The following is a 24442-nucleotide window of genomic DNA, read 5'->3' as shown; positions in this document are numbered from 1 at the left end:
AGTGAAGTACTAGCCTTTCTTCTTTCACCCTTTTCTCCTTGTACAAGGAAGACATGTCCGTGGAATATTTATACAGATGATCTTGGAAACAGCTGGACAAGGCCTCTGAGAAATGGCTCTCAAGGCCTTCGAACCCAGGGCCTCAGGGAAGTGACCAGTTGCTGAGTGAGGCTTTCTAAACCAACTTACTACCTCAGTTGAAAGACCACCAGGGCCACCAAATCATTTTCTGAAGACAAGGGTAGAGTCAAAGAGCCCAACAAGAGTAAAAATCCAAGATGAAGAAAATATCCAAACAGAGGTTTGTCGCCTTCATTTTTACCTATTGTGTGCATAAATTTGCCCTTAAGAAAGACATTCTACAGTGTTATCTAAAGTTGATGGTCCAAATCAGTGGAGTCTTAAACAAAACACTCTCAAGAGAATTGGCAGTGTAACTGAAGGCTTGATAATGAAGACATGAAGTTACCACCTGGTGGCAGCATATCTTAAACTAAAGGCCATGAGTGAGTGAGAGTGAGTGAGTGAATGTGTGTGTGTGTGTGTGTGTGGGTGTGTGTGTGTGTGTAGGTGTCCACATCACACATAGAGAGACAGGTCTGATCTCATGAAATCTCAGGCTCAGAGCCCGACAGCTTACACTCTCCCCATTGCCCCTTGCTCAATAGTGGGAGATTCCCTGCCATCTTTCCTACTCACAGGTTATTTTGGGTTCCTTGTCAGGAAGAGGCAGATTTTGCCCACAAGCTAGTGACTGCCAAGACAGACCCCAGCCTGAGTCCAAGCTTTCTCTGTGAGCAAGTAGGTAGGCCAGTAATGACACACAACCCTCTCTTCGATATGCTTATTTTCCACCTCTGGGGTTGAACAATAGTAAACTCAGCTGCCTAGACACTTAGAACTAGTTCCTCGGGCTCTGGCACGTGTAGAACCAAGAAGCAGCGCAGCCCAGGGCAGTCTGTAGCCCAGTGAGGCAGCAGACATGTCCCTTGGGAATCTGCAGACCCAGATTCCTGACCCAGCTCCATGGGGCTTAATTAAGTTATGAAATCTCGGGGCCTTAGTTTTCTCCCCTGTCAAATGGAGGTAATGATACTTACCAAGCCCAATGATGATCAGATAACACAGGTAAAGGAGTCCTTGACTTGAAAGGGCTGGTAGCTAACTTACAATCCTGCAAATACGCATCGTCTGTTTATCAGTTTGCCTTCTACCCTACTTCTTTATAAACTAACCTGCCTTCTCCCAGAATCATTGGTAGTATATGAATGATTCCGCCCAGATTCAAGTGCTGCTCTTTCAACATTCATCCACAGAGACGGAACACAAACTAAACCATGTCCAGAATCAGAACACTGAGCGTGCATATGACCTGGCAAATGAAAAAGGCAGCGGGTTTCCTCTCCTTCTTCAAAGGCAGCCTCCTTCCCCCTCCACAGCAGAATCCCTTTGGCCCCATGTAACTTTACAAGTAGCCAACTGGCCGAAAAATCAGTCTAGTTTCATAGTACTCACTCGCTGGAGAGCCTCGCTGCTCCCCCTACAAAGGGACCAACAAGTGAGGAATGGGTGGCAGGTGCCTTTATATGTCCCCCCTCCTCGCCCCCCAACAACACACGCTGCAGCTTTCCACTGACAGGGGTTTCACAAGTGGCAGCATCCAGTCTGATAACGGGTCTTAGTCTTTGTCTCTCCGTGGGGAGTTCCTTTACCATTCAACAGCCCCATGAGAAGTGCACAGGGTAAAAATATGACACCTAATGTCTGGGTCCCCGAGTGGGTGCTGATCATTGTCTAAGTGTTCTTATAAGGGGTCTCTGTTTCACTGTGGAATAAAGGATTGTTTGCCCCCATCCCTCCCCAGCACTTCTGCCTTTGTCTCTCTAGCAGCGGGAAAGGCAAGTAGCTGAAATACACTGAATATAGGCTGGTTGGGTGTGTGCAAGGAGGGAGGGAGGGCGAGCGAGGGCAGGGGGCGCCAGAGGCTGTTTTGTGAGCTAATGTCTGGGCTGCAGAAACAGGAAGCATGGCTGTAGCTGTTGGATAATTTTTCTGAAAGAAACCAGGACCGAAATATGTGGCTTTGCATGAAAATTTCTGGCATGGGATGAATAATACAGTTCTAGGACAGAGAGCTCGATTCAAACCTGGACTTTTGTCACTTACTAGCAGTGAGACTCTGGGAAAGCTCTTTTACCTCTCAGTGCCTCAGTCTTCTCATTTATAAAGCACAGGTAATAAAAGCATCCTTCTAGGGTTGCTTTAAGGCTTTTGTAAGATACAGTGTGGATGATGGAGAGAGGCTTTCCCTCCTGTCATTCCTGCCCAAAAAGGGCTCATTGAGCAAGAGTTTCACCAGTACTTCCAAGTTCTCCCGTGGCTGGAAAGTGCCAGAAGACAACATCCGCCTCTTTGCCTTTACATCTCCCCTGGCAAGCACTTAGCAGCCACTGTCCTCTTTTCAGGCTAAAAGGTGGCAACATTCAATCTAGCCCATTCCAGAAAGTCCGTCATCAATGTAGCTGATATGCTGATGGGTAATTGCCTGCCTGAGGGATCTATTAATCAGAGGGAAGGAGACCTAAGTCTTAGGCAGAGCGTCACAGTGCTTAACATTTGATAGTAAATAGTGCCAACTTATTAAGGAGGCTCTTCGTGTCTGCTTCAACCCTGGTCCAGCCTTAAAACCCAACATTCTCAAGGGGAGCGACATTGCCCCCTATGGTGGCTTTGAAAATCCATAGGAGTGTTTTGAGCAGGTTTCCTCTCCTTCTTCAAAGGCAGTGCCATTATGGTGTTGGAACTTAACTGCAGAAGGGGAGGCGGGAAGGGAGAAGGGAGAGGACCCCAGTCATGCTGCAAGTGCGCAATGAACTGCTTCACCCCCTTGTGACTTTTCAATATTTCACTATTGAAAAGTGAATACACATGTGGATTTGCCCATACCTGTGCATATGCATGAACAAAAGCACAAAATATAAATATTTTATATTTAATGTCAGCAGATACCAGAGAAAATAAGGGCTAATATAAGGGCTATTACTGGTGCCATATTGGTTGGTTGGGCAGAGTTATATGGACTTTATCAACTCCATTATACATTTCTATTTTGTCTCAAGGTTTTATAAAAACCCATTATTTCTGCTATTAGGGAAAACCATAAAGACAACCAAAAACAAACAAAAAATTGTTCTTCAACTTAGAAAAGCAACCATGTCCTGGGGATTTATTTTGGAAATAAGTTTATTATATAGTAAGCCAATAAAATCAGGCTACCCTAAAGATACCTACATATACTTTTTTGAGCCTAGAAGGTGAATTACTTTATATCTACATAAAATTTCTATTTTTGCAGTTTTAATATATACTAATTTTCCAGGAACTAATTACAATGAGAATGGAGAGAAGAGTCAGAATCATTTCACTTAGGAAAACTTAGAAGTTTAATGCCGACTGCTGGGAGCCGTGTCTGGCTGAGCCTCCAGCACAGCAAATATACATTGCTGAGCACTGAGGCCAAAACACCAGCAGTGGTTCTGAGTGTAGGTATCTGACACCTTCACTGTGTTCTTGTTACCTGTTCATTTTTCTCTGAGAACTTCATAGGTAGGTAGGTTATACATGCATGAATGTCTTGTAGCAGTAAGGAGGTCATGGACATTCAATAGGATATTACAAAATGTTTTCTCTAAAGATCCACTGGGCCTCACTGGGTGGACAACCACTGATTTAGCTCCTTGAGTCACGAGGCAACAACTTCATCAACGCTGACTTCCAGGACCTGCTGGAATGTTCCAGTCACACAGCAGGCACAACAGAGGAAGTTCATAGAAGGAATCTGCCAGTCACAGCACATGATGACAGACTTAACTTAGTGTAAAACAGGATCTTTGTTTCGGGGAGGGGAGTGAGCCAGGGACTTCCCCTCACACCAGAAGGAAGAAGCGTGTTTGTTAGAAGAGGGGACACAGAGCTGGGCCACGTTACTTACAGAGGTCTTCTGTGGCAGCGGGGGCAAAGGCAGCCATGGACTCATACAGCTCCTCGTCACAGCCGGGGTTGAGGGAACATTTCATGAGCAGGTCTGTGGAAAGGTGGGCCATGGACTCATACACCGCGTCCGTCTCCTCCCCTTGCATCAGTTCCTCTTTAATGTGACTCTTCAACATGTCCACAGTTTCCTGAAAGAGAAGATGGACCCACAGGCACATGGGGACATGCACTTTCAGGGGTCGCAAGGCCCTCGAGCGGGCTGGTGACAGGCAGTCAGGCTGCCGCTGTCTGCTGCATTCCCTTCCAGACGGAAAGCTCCTTGAGGCCAGGTGCCATGTCCTGCTATGTTTCACATATTTTACTTTAATCTTCGTATCTTAGCCCAACACCAAGCACAGGGCCATGTGTCAGGAGACACCTGGTAAATGTCCACTGAGCAACGCTCAGAAACAGTCACTGCCTGGCTCCAGGGCCCACAGTCCTGGCTTGTGACCTTTTGACTACATCCTGGTAGTTCCTCAAAGAGGAACAAATCACACATGAGGTGCAGTCTTTACTGACTGACCACATGGAAACTCACTTGAGCTCCAGGCCTGCAGCTAAGATGCACCCACTCAGTCTCCCGTCACCAGTTTCCACTCACACCAGCAGGCTTTGCAAAATGCCTGGCTGTGTGCTTCTCCCAAGTGGCCCCACGGTGTGGTGCCTGTGTGCCTGAGAGGAGAGGCTGCCTCGAATGAAGTGGCCAGAAGTCTCTGTCATTCTGCCTTCAGCGGGTTGTGAAGTCAGAGAGCTGGGTTCCCTGAAAGCTCTGCACAACTTTTCCTGGTAAGAAATTTTGCATTTCACAACCCTTATTTCAGCATCAACCCACAGAAATCCTCCTTTTCATCACCACTGCCCCCACAGGGCTAAACTGCTACTGACATTCTGTGCAGGTCTCCAAGGAGATCAAGCAGCGGACTGGGTGACAGCTGTGTGGTGCTGGAGACCCAGCCCAGGGTCTCATTTGGCTTCAGTGTGGTGGAAAGCGAAAAAGGGTCACAAGCAGCACAGAGGGACAGCCTGCGGTAGTGATGCTTTGGATGCTGCGGTTAGAGCCCCAAGATGCTATGGGAAATGTGAGCCAGATTAAATGTAGTACGAACTGAAAAGGCATCTCTACACTCCCTTGGTACTCAGAACAAGATAACAAGCCCCAGCTTTAGCACCAAGCTTGGTTCAAATCCTATGTCCAGCCTTACTAGGTGTGACCCAAGGCACATGGCTTTGCCTTATGAAGCCCTTTCCCTCGTTTTTTAAAGAAGGATGATGCTATTGTCCGCTTCAAAGGATTGTGGTGAGGACTAAATGAGACAATGCATCTACCAATAAAATTAACCTAATAAAGAGTAGTTATTATATGAGCACAGTCTCTCCTCAGTAAAAATGAGTGGCATGGAAATGAAACACAGCATTTTACACATTGTGACTTGGGCAAAGTAAAGCTGAGTAAATGTACCCCTGCTGCAAGCACTTGCATGTTAATTGTATCGCAAACAGGGACTTGTAATATTCTATTCATTCAAAACACTTAATCATTCTCAGATTTTGGGGGGCCCTTTGTGTGTCTTGGTGAGTCACTGTCTTGTAGACTGTCAGAGCAGAGAGTTGAGTTTCTGAGGACATGTCAGACACTTTTCCCTCTGCAGGTAGAAAGCAAAGACTGAAATGTGTTTCTTGTTCATTTTGAGGTCACAGCTTTGAACAAGAGACTGAGCTATTCTTGAACCCTCTCTGTGAATCTCAAAGGTCAAGGAAAGGGGGAGCATCAGGAAGTCAGCTGCTTCCAGACAATGGAACCAGTGATGGTCGGCGTGGACTTCCACCTTGGATGGGGTGAGATTACACTTAGAGAAGGACCAAGAGCTCAATGATCAAGCAGGAAAGAAGGGCCCAAAACAGGATGAGCAGTGGAACTGGGCATATCTGCTTTAATACCAGTCAGACCCAGGTAGAGGGTCAGTAGGAAGAGTTTTGTTGCCTCCCCAAAACCTCAGGTACAGAGTCTTATTGTGGTCTCTGCTAAGGAATGAACCAGTCTTACTACCTTTCACCTGGGCCTAATGCAAGGTGGCTGGGGGCATCTCACCAAGTTGCATTGGTGGCCACCTCTCTAGGTGACTGATTGAGGGATCAGCATCAACTTTGTAGAATTCACTGCAAGTTCGTTAAGGGTAGACCTCAGTGTATTACACATATTCCTTTTACCCTCATGGCCGCTGATGGGAACGGTTACTATCTTCTTCATATTAGGAAATTGAGAGAAGGGATATGTCATCTATAAAGTCACCTGGCTGACAAATGTTGGTCCAGGATTTGAACCAGGTCCATGAGACGCCAAGACTCGTCCCTTAGCCCCACATACACTCTCAGAGTAGTTGTGCCAGCATGTGGCACAGAGGGACATACTTGAGATGAAATCTGACCATGTCTCTGGTGAAAAGGCAGCCTGGCACCACACTGTGCTCTCAGTCCCAGAGCCTCTCCTGCCTCAGCCTTACCACATACTCGTCGATGAACTGCCGCAGGTCCCTGAAGCCGTGCTTCTCGGCGATGTTGTTGGGGTAGTGGCCATGCTTGTTGGCCACACTATATGCCTGCAGGGCTCCAGGGCAGGTGAGTAACAAGGCAGTGAGGTTCTTCAGTCCATACTTTGCAGCAAAATGCAACAAGGTAGGCAGTTCTTCATCTCTCTGATCTGAAAGATTGTCAAGGAAGACTTCAGGTGACAGGTAGAAACGAAGGCACAAGGCACTGTGTTTCACAGACACAGAGCTGCCAGGCCCAGCATGGCATCCTGGGGGTGCTAATCACCACGTGCCCGCTTCCTGACCTAACATCAGACAACATCCCCTGGGACAGCACTAGAGATCATGCCCTCCTATGACAAAATGAGTGGTGTTTTCATTAATTAGCAAATCCAATAACCCTACCTTCTTTCTCCAAAAGGACAGAGAAACCCTGGGTATGTTATTTAGCCTCTCTATTGCCCTCAGTTTTGAACTAGAAAATCTTGCCCAATTATCTCAAAGGTATTCAATGAGCTTCCTATCTGGGAGAGATATTGAATGCTTAATGGTATCAATACACACGAATCTTGGGACATCTATTAGCCCTCGGATTCATGGAAAGCAAAGACCTCCTGAGAGTCACTGGCTCCCCATAATCTCTCCTCTTACCAGCCTCTGGATCCAGCAAGTTAAGCTTGACCAAGATAACAGACATATTTGTGATGTGAGCTTAGGGGCAATTTTTTCCCTCAAAGTTGCTATCTAAGGGCATCAGTGAAGTGTATATAGTGAGCTATATCACAGGTATACATGGCTATGTGATTATATACTATTTACATATATCATGTATATGAGTGCTATATACACATATATATGTAGTGTATATACATGTATATGTGTATACACACATTTATCTTCTAATAAGTTAATTCTACCTTATTATTTACCAGGATATGATTCTTGGGATTAAGAATGTAAACATATGATTCTAAGGATTAAGAGTCCCACATTGTCAGACTGTGAAATACCCGTTCCTGTACCTCCAAGTTTAAGAATAGGGAATATTAACATCTGCTGGAAGCAATGCAAGAATATTCCACAGTAGGAAAATGAGGAGAGGCAATAAAAGGATGAGGACTAAAGGTACGTTTCCTCATCTTTATGATTCTCTCAAGTATGGAAAAAGGAAACACAGGCAGGTGACAGAGGACCCACAGCATGAAGGAAGAGCAGTGTCCACAGAAGCACCACAATGAGCATCCTGCCCAGAGCCCCAGGAGCCATTCCCGTGCAAGTGGCTCTCCCGTAGGTCTCCATCTCCCACGTGCCACACATACAGAAGAGACTGCTTTCCCCTTATCCAAAAAATATCTAATTTGTGCCATCAAGGCACAGTCCCACCCTCATAGCGGACAGCCTCGCGAGGAAGACAAACACCTCTGAGAACTGCTAGGACAGGACACGCGCATGCTAGGGAAGCCCACCTACCTAAGGAATTCACAGAACCCGGATGAAACCAGAGACTCAAGAAGGTCTTCCTGAGAAAGTGCTACCTAAAATGCTGCAGGGAGGCAAAGAGAAGTTAACCAAGTAGATGACAACAAGGAGGGAAGGAAGAAACTCTATTCCCATGTGTTGAGGTGACAAGAAACAGGGCAGTGTTAATAGATGGAATAAGTTCATGCCAGACATGGAGGAGAGCACAGAAGCCATGGGGGAGAGTGGAGAGAGATGAGGGTAGAAATGCAACAGGAGCCCCTGGGCTGGGCTCCTAAACAGGCCAAGAAGTTCATTTACTTTATCTAGAAGGCCACTGGGAATCACAAAGGAATTTTAGCAAGGGAATGAAGTATTCAGATTGAATTTTGAAGACTCTGGCTACCGCAAAAAATGGCTCCTTCTCAGAGGATGTAGGAACCAGCACGGAGCACAAGCACAGGTGTGTTGGGTACTGAAGCCAACAGGCTGAAATCAACCCACGCTGGCTCCCTGAGGTTCACTGGTTAACTCACTTGTCATCATATCTTCTTCTTCTAGCTGGTTGATTCCGAAGAGGTGCAGCCCACTTGCAGGAATGTTGTTCTTCAGAGATTCAGTTAGTAGTTTATCAAGAGCTTCTGTGTTGTAAGGCACAATTTTAAAGGCCTGAATGTGAAAGTGAAAACAGTCAGATTTTAAATCCAGCCATCTCCCACCCAGCGGTTGAATCATCCGTAGAAACTACATGACCAGAGAACTCAAGGTTTCTGTTCAACATCCTTACCTGACACATGAACTCCACAGGATTCGCAGCATTGGACAACAAATTCTCAATCTCTTCCATGTCAGTATAATAGCTTATAACAGTTTCGCATACCACCAAGTCCCCGGAATATATCCTCAGAGAAACAGTTCCAGATGAAAGGTCTAACCAGAAAGAAAAGATACTGTAAAAGTGCCCAAGAAGAACAAGGTCCAGAGAAAAGTGTTCATGGCTGGATATGTTCCATTCTTATGGTGAGGAAAAGAGCTGGTGGCTGGGGTAGGGGAGTTTGGGAAGAGTAGAGTAGATGATAGACGCTCATGGCAGAAGCTGAGTCAGGGGAATTATACTCATCAGGGCTGTTTTTAGTTTTGAATGAGTTCCTCAGTTCATGACTGAGACCCCGTATCCCCAGTAAACAGGAGGAAGAGTTGAGTCTAAAGTGCTTTATGCAAAGCTCTAGGGTACCCAAAGGTGGCAAGGATCCTAGCAGGTGGAACTCCAATTTTTGTTCATTGGGTCAGTAGAATGGACTCCTCGCTCTGCTGGTGTCAGTACTTGGCTCCCCCTGGGTGCTTTCTTCCACCCCACAGGAAGGGGTTTTGAAAGGGAAAGAAAAAATTAAAAATACACCAACCACAAGATTCAATTAACAAAAAGAGGAAATGCAACAAGTAGAGAATATGGAAAAACACTCAGCGTCACTAGTAATCAAAGAAATGCAAATTAAAACAATGGACTGCTTCTAAAAACATCAAATTAGTAAAAATATTTAAAATGGTAGCATCTAGTGTTGGTGGTGATATATATAGGAAACAAACTTGATAGTAGTAATATTTGAGAATGCCATTAAACACCATTTTCCAACAACTTGAAAAATGTCCACTGTTTTAGGGGTTCCATCTGTAGCAAATAATCCTAAATACAGAAAAAAATCTTGCATATGTAAATATGTTCAAAATGTCCTAGCTTAAAATAACAAGAAACAATAAGAAATCAGAACTCACAAACATGCAACAATGAAGATTTTAAATAAAAAATGTAAAGATGACATTTTTATTCAACCAAATATTACACAGCCTAAAGTATGGTTTTAAGAGTTGGGACTGACACAGAGACACAAGGGTTTTATAATTGATGGTCACCTACACAATGGGTTACTCTGCAACCATTAATACCAAGTTGTGAGTGAATTTTATTAACATGGGAAATATTCACAGTATATTCTTGTGTAACAAAAATGGGCAATATGACACTATGGAACTGTAAACAGATGCAGAAAAATACAGAAACCAGAGACTTCCTCTGGGGTCAGTGCATGAATAATATCTTCTACTTAATTTCCTTTATGGTTATTGTATTCTTTAAATTTTCTAAATTGAGCAAAACATTACTTTTATAATGGAAAAATGTTATAAAAATATAAAGTTACAAAGGCCAAGCTATGGCATGAGGTTAAGGGGGGTGGGGAGAGAACAGATGAAAGATTACATACAAAAAAAAAAAAAAAACCCAGACTACAAAGCAATAGATAGCATTAGCACAACTATATTTACAAACTGTCACCAAAGACTGAGTTGTGAGGTGTCAGATGACTTTTTTCCTACTTTTCTCTAACTTCAAAAATTTTTAAGGCGTTAACTTTGTTGTAATAAAAATGTATATATCTGCAGTGTCCTTCCCCTTTAAAATAGAATATGATAACCAGATCCAAATCTTGTTAAGTAATTCAGCACAAGTAAAAGAAGCTAGAGTCAGTCTTCCAGACACGATAGTACTATCTAAAGGTGAGGTCACTTACTGGGAGCCTTCACAGAAACTGTGTACTCATTCTCCAACTTGGCTTCCACTCTTACTGAGGGAGAATCCTCGGGAGAAAATTCTGCTTCCGTCGTCACCCTCTCGTCCAGCTGACATCGCACTATGACGTAGACAGTGGTTTCTGCCTGGAATGGGAGATCAGTCATCGTCCCCTCACTCTCCTGGGCCCTCTGTGAGGGAATAGGGTCACCCTGCACCCTTGACCCCAACTCGAAGTTGGGAAGCTGTTCCTGATGGGGCTGGGGGTTGGAGCCTAGTGCTGGGCAGGGAATGTTTGCCATGGGGCCCAATCAAACAAGTTACACACACTAAGAGTGTACAGTTGTAAACCTTTCTACAATTTGATGAAGTAATTTTATATCTGTTGAACCTAATTAATTTAAAAACCCAATACTTGTATTATATACCTTTGATTTCATCTTCACAGCATTTTGTTTTATTGTAGTTTATGGTTATATCAAGAACAGACCCTAAAAGTTCTCATTACAAGGAAAAAAATACTTCTTTTCTTTTTTTTCTTTTGTTGGCCTATCTGAGGTGATGAATGTTAACTAACCTTACTTTGGTGATCACTGTGCAATATTCCAATCAAATCATTCCGCTGTACATCTTAAATGCACACATTTGACAGTGAGGTGTGTCAATTAGATCTCAATAATGCTAAGATCTAGTGAATTAGAACCTTAACGTACAAAAGTGTTCCTCATGATAGATGGTTTGAGAAGCACTGTTCTAGACTAGCCTTGCCACTGAAGGTGAGGCCAAGGGGCCATGGCATCAGCATGCCCTGCACACTTCTTAGAATCTTAGGCCCTTCATGGAGCCACAGAATCAAAGTCTGCACTGCAAGGCCCCATGTGACTCCCAAGCACCTCAGTTTGACAGTACCAGCCTAGAGAAGCCCTCTTGGGTTTTGCTCCTTATGCTGTTCTTGATTGCACAAAAATAACTTACTAAAGAATTGATTTTCCCAAGACACTGGTTAATCTGAATATCTTGTTTTGGGATCTCTTGCTGAGACACCAGATGGGATTTTCTTGTTTCGTTTTGCTGGCTGAGCTGGGATATGGACCTCTCAAGACTTTGAACTGGAAAAGATAGGTCCTCCAAAAAATAGGGGAAAGGAAAGAAAGTTTCTGGCCTCCACTAATCCCTATGTTCAACCTCAATTCCACTAAATCCTCCTACTAGCCCTTCAAGACAACAGTCACAACTTCACACCAGGAAAGGGGGCATGACCCTGGCTCCTGGGAGCTGCAAAGCTAAACGCGAACACATCCATGGTTGGTCTAATTCCCACCGCAGGCCCTGCCTTGCTAACAGCTCTTTCTTCCACAGAGTATAGGATGCCAGAAAGAAGGAAAACACCTTCTCTACTGACACTCAGGATCCAAACTCAGCCCAGCCAGTCCGGAACCCAGAAACCCAAAGTGTGCAACAAGGAGAATCCTGGGTGAGTGGGGAGCCAGGAAGGGAAGGAACAAAGTCTGCAGTTTCAGGGAGGCATGGGGAGGGCACAATTCTTTAGTCCAACAACCTCACCTGCAAGCAGCATGAACTAGGGACAGAGGGGCAGAGGGACATACGAGGGAATACGGGGACACTGAAAGCGGAAATGTCCACAGAGGCCTGGCGCTAAGGCAAGGCATGAAGGAGGCTGACAATAAAGAAAGGAGAGTGGAGGGAACTGAAGGATACAGTGATAGCTGACGGGCTGCAACCCATCTCAGGCCTATATTGTCAGATTCTGATTCAATGGAAGATGGAAACACCAATTTTCACGCCTAATTTGTAAAACACTGGGCCTTCCAAACCAAACATATCTATGAATGTAGCTACCTACTTGTAGGAGGCCCTTTTCCATGCCTCATTGCCTTGGGCTTCGCAGAAAACCACTCGCAGTGCGAGGAAGCTAGAATCCCCCGTTGCCAAAGCTCTCCCATCCTGTTGTCTCAAGTCCCAGGTGGAAAATTTAGCAAAGGACTGGCACCCACAGGAAGCATTTTGCTGCTCTGAATTATCATTAATACCACGCATTTTTCATTGGGAAAGGAAAAATAATGTGAGTCTTAAATACTATGTCAGGATGAAATGCTAGGGGCCCATGGATGGGCCATCACGTTCAAGCCATCCATCCCAAACCATCCATCCCCAACCCGAAATGTTAGCTGCCTTATGCATTTATCTTAACCCTCTAGCCAGCAATATCAACGAGCAATTTTCAGCCATCAAGCTTCCAGTCTCTCATTGACCATTGGTCAGTCAACAAAGAAGCAAGCTCTCAAAATGGCCTGCAGCTCCTTCCTCCCAGCACTGGGCTGGCAAAAACAAATCTACTCCATGGTTGGTATAAGTGTCAGTAAGGCTCACTCAGTTCTCCCACATATTCTACATTTTTGATCTGTGAACTAAAATTCTTAGTTTGAGCAGCACTCTGGGCTCATTTTCCTTTGACTTAGAGTGAAGTATGGCCTAGGCCCGGGTACCAGGGTTCCCAAGGTAGCTAACCTACAGGGAAACTCCACAGCAAGGCTGGAATTACACTGACGTGCAAGAGGAGAACCCTGCTCCCTTTACCACCACAAACACACCCACACACCGGCCCAGGAGCACCTACCCCACAGCGGATGCGGTCTGGCTGCACCACCATCAGGTTCCCAGGTGAAGGCTCTGGTGACAGTCTCTGCTGCTTGGAGTAGGGAAGGACCTTCTCGTCCTCAGTCTCAGTGTCAGTGACTGAGTCACAGCCAGAATCTACGGAACAGAGAACACCACTGGAAAGAGAACTGGTGGGTATGAAAGCCCCAAACATTACCCCACGGAAGCCCCAAACATTACCAAATAGGAAACAGCCCCAATGGCAAACAAATACAAGCTGAAGGGAGTGACTCAGGATATCATGAAAGAGAACTTCGTGGGGGAAATTCAACCACCAAATAGGCCACAGAGTAGGGTCACGGAGGATGATGGTGGAGAGGAAGGTCATGAAGTTTTGGGTAGGCTCTGCCAGAGGATGGCAGGCCTGCTCTCAACCTATAGGTTTCCAGAAGTGTCTCCTCCACTCTTACAGGACTGGCTTTGGTGGTGTTGAAGAAAGGGAGCTCCTTTTCCTTAGCTGGGGTCAAGAACAAGTTAAATATGTGCTGTCCAGGAAGTCACTATTCCTCAGCCTCATGGTCAATGTACCCCCCTCTAGAGCAAGAGGGAAAAGAAGTAAATCTTAGATAGTGTAATCAGGTTCCAGATCAGTATTGCTGCTAACACCCTCAGAGCACACCCAGATTCAGAGTAAGAAAGCTGGGGTACCGAGGGTGTGGCTCAGAACCACATGACGCTGGGATGGAGCTGGTGAAAATGACCAGAGCTCTAAGGCAGGGGCTCAGAAGCAGGGGCCCACCAACTGATAAACCCATGTGTGTGCAAGGTTCTAGATGTGCATGGTCTGTGTGAGGATATCTGCCAAACTTTTCTGGAGACAGTGTAAAGTTTTATTAGCTCTTCCTCAAAGAGAAAGAAATAGAATGGTTACGAGAAGAAGGAAGTTTCCTCCAGTGGCTTTCTTGGGCTTACTCATCTTCATTCCTAAACTGCTTACAGAGCCAGCCAAATGTGTTAGGGACTGAGGGGACGTAAGAACTAGATGTCAGTTCTGCCTTTTGGGAGCTCACAATCTAATAGAGCTGACAGGGTAAGGTTCCTGCAGGCTAGGCTTTGCAGAGCTCAAGCCAATCAGTCATGGCAGAAAGATGGGGTGGTGGATCAGGTCACTGAGATGTCCCAATAGAAAGGTGTAGTCACAGGCTTGTACCCCTGACCCCAGGTCAGGACAGGGAACAGGCTGCACTCCCTGCTGTAACTATAAGGCAAGGACCTCCAGGGAGGTCCCTTCAGGCCAGGGAAGGGGCTGAGTGATCGCCTTAAAAACCCCACAGCACTGGACTCTCCATTTCTCCCAAATTACTAGCTCCATAGTGGGTGGCTAAAGAGTCAATGCTCTTACAAATTTAAAAAAAAAGGATAGAGAAAATATAACTAAGCCAAATGAGAATGGAATAATACTCATAACAGATATGTAGAAGAATTTTTAGAAGCAGACCAATATGAAAACTTGATGCTAAGAAATCTGAAAACTTTCAGTACATTTTTTATAGAAAAATATAAATTACCAAATGTCTCAAAATAAGCAGAAAATCTATGGCAATAATAAAAAAAACCCAGTTTCAAATACAATTTACAGTATAAGTATGTGATCTCCTCGCAGTGAGTTTTGAAATATGGGTAAATTTTAAGTTATGTGAATTGTAAGTTACATCTCAATAAAGAAGTAACAAAAAATTCCAAAGGCCAATCATAAACCAGTTAAAAATTTGAAAAAGATATGACAAGATGTTAATTTCTTTAATATATGAAAAAGTCATACTCATTTCTTTGAAAACACAATTCCCAGTAAGCAGACAACTCGCAAAGGAAGAAATACAATTATCTTCCAATTGCCCAAAATAAAATACCATTCATTAACAGGTGCCATCATGGGAATGCAAATAAAAGTAACATAATGCTGTTCTACCTTTCCAAATTAGGAAATGTTTGACAGTAGACTCGGTTTGCTATTTGAAGATGAGGTAGGACAGACACTCTCACTTGAAACTGGAACTACAACTTTTCTGGAAAGGTATGTGACCATGTAACATAGAGTCTTTAAAATGTTCATACGTGGGGCCACATAAATTGTTCCATCTAGAAATCTCACTAAAGGAGGAAAATAGATATACAAAATGCAGACAGAGATAATGAACCAGGATGTCTGCTAAATCAAAATTTACATCAGTGAAAAACGGAAACAACCTTTCTGATGACAGAATATTAAAAATATTATTTTCAAATAGTTTTAAGTAAAAGTGCATGGCATTATGTTAAGAAAAATAGAAGGATATAAAATCATGTATCTTATGTTGTAGGATACCAATTATCAATACATTAAGAAAGAACATTTTAAAGTCAACAGAAAATATGTGGATTGTACATGCCCCCTCCCTCTTTTCTTCCTTCCCTTCTTCCAGCCATTCAATTATGTTCATCCTTTCCACAGTAAGAAAGTCACTTCAGTAATGAATACTGGAGTGAAGAGAAAAGAAGGAACTGAATCTTTGGATCAGTCATTTTACCAGCTTGACAAAAACAAGCTTGACCCTTGTAGCACAGCACTGGTGCCCCCCCAGGGTTCAGACGGACCATGTAAGCAACAACTCCCAATAGGACTATTCATTTAGTCATCTTAGATAGCTATCGGCAGCTAAGTCATTTCAAGAAGTCAGGCAGGAGGCCATTCACTCTGCAGGGTGATTTTGGTAGCACTGAGTGACGCCATCACTTACATTACAGACCAGGCCAAGGTCCAACCATGGGCGTATGCAGCTTCCTTTGAAGGAAATGCAACCAAGAGAAGCACCACTGAGACCCAATGACAGAGTGGGAGAAACCCAAACTGCTCCACTTGAGTGTGGGAGTCCCTCTCAACCCTTTCCCTCCCTGAAGATAACTCCACCTTTGCTGTCATCAGACTCAAATAACTGAATGAGAGCACTCTGCAAATCTGAGGTCCTCCCCAGTGAGAAGTAACATGGAAACACGAATGGCGTGCCCAGTGCTATAAAGCTACCAACATCCTCTCAGCTTTTATGAGGTCTTGAGAGTCATTTTAAAAGAAATTATTTTTAAAAGTCTAAAGGACTCAAACAGCAATACTCCTCAAATGCAGTAGTAGGTTTGTGCCTTCCGAGAACATGCCTATTTCCTTTATAGACATAAGAACCAGCTCACAAGGTGTGTTTCACCTTTTGCTCATGCTGCCAGGCTAGTCGGTGACAATTTTGGCTCTTTTCACTCTTACATTCCATCCAGACCCTTGCTCTTACCTACTTTCTGTATTTTGTTTACTTTTGGAGGCTGCTTCAAATACTTTAAGTTTCTAGGCAGGATGTGAACCAATGTTTCTCAAATTGGTATCTGCCAAAAGTACTCAGATAGAGACCTTTTGAGAATTTCAGTTCGGACATTTCATGTAGAAGATAATGCTTTTAAAATTGGATGCAAGAATATGCCCGCTTCTCTGGATGACTACGTTACAATTGGATATTGCCATAGGACTGGGGTGCCCGTGTTTGTGTGTACATGCATTTACAATCATTCTGCAGCGGGGTCATCCTGCTCTGAATGTCAGAGGCTAATGAGGAAGAAGAGAAGGAGCAGGATGATAATGTAAATGAGGCATTTGTGCCAATGAACACACTATTTAGAGAGATACAGGGTGGCCACTCCTAGGAATCTACCAAAAGAAGACAAAAATACTGATCCGAAGCAAACCTGCACTCCTATGTCTACTGCAACACTATTTACAACAGACAAGATATGGAAACAACCCAAATTCCCCCAAACAGGTGAATGGATCAAGATGTGGTACAAACACATAACGGAATACTATTTGGCGATCAAAAACGATACACTCACGCCATTTGAAGCAACATGCAGCTGGAAGAGATCGTGCTAAGCAAAATAAGTCAGAAGATAAATTCTAGGTAGTTTCACTTACAGGTGGAATATAGAGAAACTGAACAAGGGGTCAGGGAAAAGACAAAATTTGCAAGCTGAACATTCATCGGAGCCTTACATCAGAGAAAGGAGGGAGAGGGCCCAAAACAGGGGGGAGAAGAGCACAAGAGATTGCAGTGACGAATCACAGGTGCTCTGGGGGTGGGAGAACTGTGGGGGCTACACCTAAGAGGGGAAATCGAATACTGCAAAAAGATTAACAACTATGTGAGAAAATAAGCAAATGCATTTAATTTAAAAATTAATATTAATACTCTTCTAAGAGGAATGTGGCGGCAGACCCAGGTACCAAGAGCACACGGGCCAGCCGCGGCATGACCCCTCGGCCAAGCAGGAGAGCACCACATCACCACGTCCTCATGCCACGTTCACTAGCGTCAGTTGCCTTTTACTTATTTTATTTCTGTATCTTTATCTTATTTGTTTTGCTTTTGGAGTTGGGAAAGAACAATACAAGCTGTGAAATATGTTTAGACATATTTGAACAACATCAGAATAAACTAACACTAATGGTTCAAAATATCTCTTTCCTTTACAAGGGAGTCTACCTTACTTGGCTCTGAATAAAAACTATGAATTTAAATGAAATGAGAACATGGATGCAATTGGGCCCACACCGAGCCGCAGGAGCAGCCTAAGTGATCTGGGGACACTCTGTTGTTATTACTAGGGATGATGAAAGTTACCATTCACTGAGAATCGGGGTGACTACTTACTAGTGTTAATCTCATTTAATCCTCACGCAAGCCCCTGCGATAGGAATCCATATCTTATTCCCATTTTATGATCTTAGCCAAGATCATGTAACAAGCAAACAAGAAGCAGAGCAGGGAGCAGACTCTGGTGACTGTGCCTTGTCTCCTCGGTGGACACGGTCTAGGCTAGGGAGCAGCATCGATCGCTAACCCTTGCCTGGAGACTTGCTGTGGCCTTCGCTCCCCAACTCATGATGGTGCTGCCTTGCTCACAGCAATGGCCCTGGGCAGGTGTCCTGCCATTAGGATGACAGGCACCTTGCAAGAATGGAGTTAAAGTAGAGAGAAGGGGGCACAGGACCAGCCAGCGGCCCTGTGCTCTAGGGGCCTCTGATGCTAGGCTGACCTCCCTTACTGTCCAGGCAAGTGTTCAGACCACAGCGCTTACTGCTTTTTTCCTGCATATCATCGAGGATTCAGTTCACGACTGCAGTTTCCTGACAGACTTTGAGAGAGGTAGGGAAGGGGTATAGGAGGTGTCTGTACATCTGAGAGAGTTTTTTCAGTGTACACAGCCAACTCCTCTTCTAAGGTAATACTAGACTTTAGGGAAAGTATAATCCAAGGTGCTACTAAAAGCAACTGCCATTTGTTGAGCATTTACTATATATAAGAATGCAAAACCCTTCACACTGATACCATTTTATCACGACAGCTAAGATTATACTGCAAAAAGATTAACGACTATGTGAGAAAATAAGCAAATGCATTTAATTTAAAAATTAATATTAGTAATACTCTTCTAAGAGGAATGTGGCGGCAGACCCAGGTACCAAGAGCACACGGGCCAGCTGCGCCATGACCCCTCGGCTGTGTATATTTCATTCAAATTAACAAAGCAATATTTAATTCATCCCTTTACTCCTCCAACAAATATTCAAAGCCCATCCCTAGACCCCCCCATGAAATGCCAGGCAAGACTTTTCTATCTCACGAACACCAGGAGACCACCCAGGCGAGAAGCAGCTTCTCTCCAAAGTCTACAGACAAGCGAGAACAGGAATAACTTCAGAACAGAACATGGTGATGGCTGAGCTAGGTTTCTAAAACACAGTTTCTGGCCACCAGAGAATCAAAGAAGGAAGCGACATCCAAAGGAAAGACAAGTAGGGCGGGAAAGGCACCGTGAATGCTGGCCAGGGTGTCAGAGGGCCCACCTGGGAGGGCAAATCATGACTGAGGGCACAAAGGGTGAGGCAAATAACCTGTCTGGGCTACGGAAGCAAGGTGAGGGCATCCTTTAAGTGGGGAGAAGGAGGGAAACCTGCTGTCAGGAGGCCCCTGAAACCATGCAGAATTTGGTCTGTGCGCTAAAGAGCTGTCTCCAACAGTGTTCATGAGAAATGAAAATTCTGCACAGTATAGGTTGAAAATATAGTGGCACTTTTATAAAAGTTGAAGAATTTTCTTTGTTTTGAAAATAATTCCAGACATACTAGCAGACTGTCAGCTTTTTTGTAAAGCGTGGTCAGAACTGAAAAGGGAAGCGGCCGACAGTTCCTCACACCCTCAGCAAGCAGGGTCTTCAGATATTGTCATGCAACGCACACTCATGGCTGACAAGTGTTGCCAGGCCAACATCCTGCTCTAGTCGCTTTCATGAGCAAAAAAGATGCTATAATTAACCTGATGTCTGAGAGTGCACCATAAACATGGTTTACAGAATACTTGGAAAAATGTTTCTCAAGTAGACTCATACTTTCTCCAACTGTGTATCTTGTTTATACTAGTGATTAGCTTAGAAAATCAATGTCAGGGCTATTGGTATAGCCTTAGAAAACACAAAGAGAGACCTCAAGCCTGTCCTTGTCCCCAAATTCTAAATGTGAGGATCCAACCAAGGAACTTTTGCACCGCTGCAAATGTATGGGAGAAGGGAGTGGGTAAGAGGTTTACGGTGGTGGGACTCAGAGCTTGAGTTTCAGTAACTCCACCTCCGGCTAGCTTCCTGGCAAGCCATCAAAACTGCGTTTTCATTTTAGTCATCGCCCATGAGTCTTTCTTCTTTGTTCACCACCTTGGGTGGGTATTGAATTTCCTATCCAACTAAACCCTTTTACTTACAAAGCTCCCCACAGAGAGACAAGTACAGCCAACTGTCAGTCACCAGCTACCACTAAAGACACATGCCATTAACAGAATGGCAGGAAGAGTGTCAGGTATGCCACAGTCCCGCCACTGCATGCTTTACAGGCACTAAGGTCAGGGGAAGGAGGAGGTGGTGATTTTTTAGCGGTCTTAGTATGAGCTAAAGTGATATCCATCATTGTCCTTGCCACCTTCATCACCATCCTCTCCATGATGCACAAAAGGAAAGGCAGCGTCCTGCAGCTCTATTCCAACTCCGACATTAAATAAACTCCGGGTAGCCACTCTGCCTTCCTGGAAACACGGAGAAGGGAATAGAAAAGAGGAAGGAAGAAACGAATCCTCCCCGAAGCCCATGTGATTTCCCAGGGCAGTCCCTGCTGCTGACTTTCCCGCCACAGCCTGGCTCACCTGTCCCACCCAAGCCGCGTTGCCATCCAGGTGCTCTGTGCCAGCTGCAGGTTCCTGAGGTTGCCCAGTTTCACTATACATCTGTGATTGGTAGTGCTGAGTGGAAGATTCTGGGTAAAGAATCTAAATCTACTCGGTCGTTTCCTGCTGTCGTAAACAAGGTATCATTTTCCTTCATTCACCAGGGAATTCCCCTGACCCTGCTCCAGGTACTCCAAGTTCAGGATAAAGAGAGGACAGGAGGAGAGGATACCTCAGGCCTCTAAGACTTTCATCTAGCCTGTACCTACTTGTTCTAAAAGAACTATTCAAAGTATTAGTTTGGTTTTGCTTTCAAAGCAAAGGATGATGGGTCTTCCCTCCCCCTCCCTAGTCATTCTACCTGCTCTTCAGCATGACCAAAAATAGACCCACAGCTGAGGCTGCCATGGCAACCAAGAAGAGGAAGAGCCCACCTTCCTCTTGTCCAGCAGAGATTAATCTGCCCACAGGCTGAAGACCTGGGGCTGTAGTGTTCTAGCCCCCCTCCCAGCTCAGCCTGCAGGAAGTGCCCCTCAGCTCTGCAGCCACAGGGCTTGCTGCGCATCTCTCCAGAATTCTTGCATCACCCAGCACCTCAGTGCTGTTTAGTTTGTTCTCATTTGTTCCTGCCTATGTCCTCGGCACGTGTGACAGATATGACTCTCTCCACTTTGCAGATGGAAAAATGAGGGCATAGGACTGTGAACTGACTGACCTTAGGTCATCAGCCACTGGGTTCACGTAGAACCACACGCAGAACTCAAGGCTCTGGTCTCCTTACCAGTCCCCGAACTGAAGGAGTAGTTGCTCTCCAGAAATAAGACCCCAGCCTCTGAGATAAACCCGTGAAAGGTTAAGGGAAAATCTGCTGCTCCACCAAAGGACATGGGCTCCTTAGAAGCCCATCTCTACTCGAGCCCAGTACAGCTTCATTTGCCAAGTTTATCAAGATCCTCGGGAAGCAGCGCTGTGTTTATCTGCACCCCGCAGGCCACCACTGTGGAGAAAGCTCTCCACTGGCATGAGGGTCTGCAGGCCCACAGGCCCCTGTTTCATCGTTCAGGAAACCCCAGTGTTGCTAACAAAGCAGGAGATACCACAGCCCCCATAAAGGCTTCCTCTTTCTTCACGTCTTTCTGACCCTTATAAACGTGCTTCCTCTCTCTATGTAAATGTCGTTCAAATGGCACAAGGAGGGTTTTTAATGAGGCCATTAATAGCTAGTCTTTAACAGGCTCTTCTTGGCTTCCTGGTTCAGGAATCAATTCTAATCTAAACAGACACTAATGTCTAGTTACACTGGTATGAGGGCAGACAAATGGGCTTTGTGTGGGGCAGCCACAAAAATGCAGCTTATTCTCACCCCACCAGGCTATGGGGCCAGAGGCAACTTGATAGCAGAATAGTCGTAGGAAATTATGAAGAAACATCTTTCCTCTTATCTCACTACCACTCCGTCGTTAAGCTTCCAGGAAAGACAGAGATGGGGTTTTGTTGGCCTCGCTTTTGCTGACCATTCTAACCAGCTGAAACTTTGAAACTGGACTGGTCAGTTTCACTTTCCATTTTTAGGAAATGTGACTTTCTCTCACCCCTGGCCTAAAAGGCTGTACCTGGCTCTCCAGTATGGTCAGGTTTGGGAAGGAGTGTGACTATCTTCCGTGGTCAGCTTGAAAAAAAGCTAGCACTCCAAATTCTAGGTAATAAATATGGGCCAAAATTAACTCTTTTAACCCAAGAGATGCTGATTGCCCCCTGATTAAAACCTGGGCTGCCGAAGGCAAGACTCTGGACCGCCGAAGGCAAGATAGATCACAGTAACATCTTCTAGCAATACACAGCTACTGAGAGGTCCTGGAAGGGTGTGATGTGAATGACACCAAGAGGCCTGATCCAGCGCCACCTCATCCACTTACTGGGTAGTCATGACCTTTCTAAGCTTCTGTTTCCTTGCCTTTGAAATGAGAGTATTTAGACCTGCCTGCCTGCTACAAAGGTTTTGGGGGGATGAAATGTTAAATTTGCAGAAGCTCTCTGAAAACAGAAAAGCACTGGACAATTTACGTTTGTGCTATTTTTGGCTTTATTCACACACTGCATGAAAGTTCCTATGACATGATTTTCCAAATGGAAATGGATAGTGCATGCCTCTACTCGGCTAGTCCAGAGCTAGCCAGTCAAATGTGACCCAGGAAGTGAGTGTCCAGTGGCCCGGGGATGGTCCAGGTAGCCATGGAGACAGCAGAGAGCCAGCCACCATTAGGAAGGAGCAGCGATCCATGACACTCCAGCACAAAACAGGTCTCCTGCTACCACCAGAGCACCCCTGGTCAGCACGCAGCAGCGAAGGGGGGTGCAGCAAGGTGCTGCAGTGACGCCTGCAAGTCCGGCCACGTCCATGCTCTCAGAGCTGGCAAGGGCAGGTAGTGGAGCAGTGAGCACAAGGCCGCTAACCACGTTCAAACCCCAACTCTGCCAAGTGCCTTTCTGTCTTCCATTTCCCCAAGTGCAAAGTGAAAATAATAGCAGGAGGTCGGTGATAGCAGTATCACCGACCTCCTGCAGTAGCTATAAGTGTATAAGTTAATTCATACAAAATGCCTTAGAAATGATCTGACAAAGGGTAAGAACTAGAGTCATTAGCAATTAGTTCTGTTTATTGTTCTTCCACTAGACTGTGATTTCTTTGAGGACAGATTCCCTGACATTGATCTTGGATCCCCAGAGCCTAGAACATAGTGAGAAATCAATAAATGCTTCTTGCATGAATGGATGAATCGATGAGTGAGATAAGATCAACCAGCTAAGTTACTCGAGGGAGGGGTCTAAACAACGCAGGGCAGACCACCGCAAGCCTTCAACAGTTGAGGCTTTTAGCATGGAGTCTGGAGAGAAACAGGAAACTGTCTAACCCCCCAGTGTAGCTGAGTAGGCTGAACCAAGCTGCCCTGAAAATTCTCCATGATGCACTGCGTTTGTGCAGGTCTTCTGAGATGCAAGTGCTAAAATGAGATTAAGCAAGCAAAGACTTTGTAACCTAACGAGCTGGGTCAAACATGCGGAGAGAGGCTGGGAGAAGCATCAGATGGTCAAGCCTGAACGAGGAGGGGGGAGGGGAGGGAAGGGGAGGAAGCATCGCAGAGCGCCCAGCAGTCTAAGGACAGTCTGAGAGCCTGGCAGGGCCTCCTCCAGTTGACGTGGCCTTTGGTAGAGTCCTGACCTGCCCTGCTTCCCCTGCCATGCTCAGCCCCTAGGTGGGAGCATCTCATGAGCACACTTTGGTCAAATGCCACAACGGATTCAGAGTGTGGCCCGGCAGCCTTGGTCAGTTCCAGTCCTGGCCGCTGGAGTTCTGCCTGGAGCACTCTCACAGCTGCCACATTCATGGTGACCCTTAGACCATGGGGTTTGGAGTCCAAACAATCTAGGCTGATTCCTGGCTGCTGGTTACCTTAGACAAGTCACTCAACCTCTCAAAAGGATTTTCTATCCTTGTAAAATAGAAATCATAATTCCAGCTTTCAGGATTGTTATTATCAAACACTGTCTGACTCCATTACAGGCAGTTTTCATTTCCCTGATTATTATTATTCCAAATGAAATACTTCCATTAGCAACTAGGATGTAAGAACAGCCCCCACTGTTATATGCTTTTATTTGAGTTACATGGGTCTACCACAGGGACACGGGCACAAACCTAGAAACTTCTGGCAGTGTGACAGTATCATACTTCAAACAACCAAACCAGTTTGTCTACAAACGAAAGGTCATCGGGACTTTCCTCATTTGGCTATTTCCTGGAGGGGAGGCCAGGTGGGTTGCATGGTGCCAGAATCCATCACTGGCACAGCCCCCTCCTCTGACCACATGCCATGGTTCACCAGCAGCATCCTCAGCCTGCCCCTGCTCACTGTCTGCCTTTGAAGGATGCTGGTCAAGCAATCTCCCCC

At 45.2% G+C, this 24442-nt stretch overlaps 1 protein-coding gene across 1 annotated transcript in view; it reads right to left on the bottom strand.

Annotated features, from left to right (window-relative positions):
* The window catches only part of PIK3AP1 (phosphoinositide-3-kinase adaptor protein 1), a 93064-nt gene that overhangs the window by 32588 nt on the left and 36034 nt on the right, over positions 1 to 24442 (bottom strand). Inside the window, exons 3-8 of the mRNA XM_004680584.2 lie at positions 13226 to 13362; positions 10589 to 10733; positions 8809 to 8951; positions 8558 to 8690; positions 6537 to 6733; positions 3992 to 4181 (exon numbers count right to left, since the gene is read on the bottom strand). Of these exons, the coding sequence (XP_004680641.1) occupies positions 3992 to 4181; positions 6537 to 6733; positions 8558 to 8690; positions 8809 to 8951; positions 10589 to 10733; positions 13226 to 13362 (945 nt within the window). The remainder of the gene's footprint in view (positions 1 to 3991; positions 4182 to 6536; positions 6734 to 8557; positions 8691 to 8808; positions 8952 to 10588; positions 10734 to 13225; positions 13363 to 24442) is intronic.

This window comes from Condylura cristata, unplaced genomic scaffold (assembly GCF_000260355.1).
Source record: "Condylura cristata isolate star-nosed mole 26May11 unplaced genomic scaffold, ConCri1.0 scaffold00011, whole genome shotgun sequence".
Taxonomy (NCBI): domain Eukaryota; kingdom Metazoa; phylum Chordata; class Mammalia; order Eulipotyphla; family Talpidae; genus Condylura; species Condylura cristata.
The sequence above is the reverse complement of the archived record's forward strand: the minus strand, read 5'-3'. Positions and strand labels throughout refer to the sequence as shown.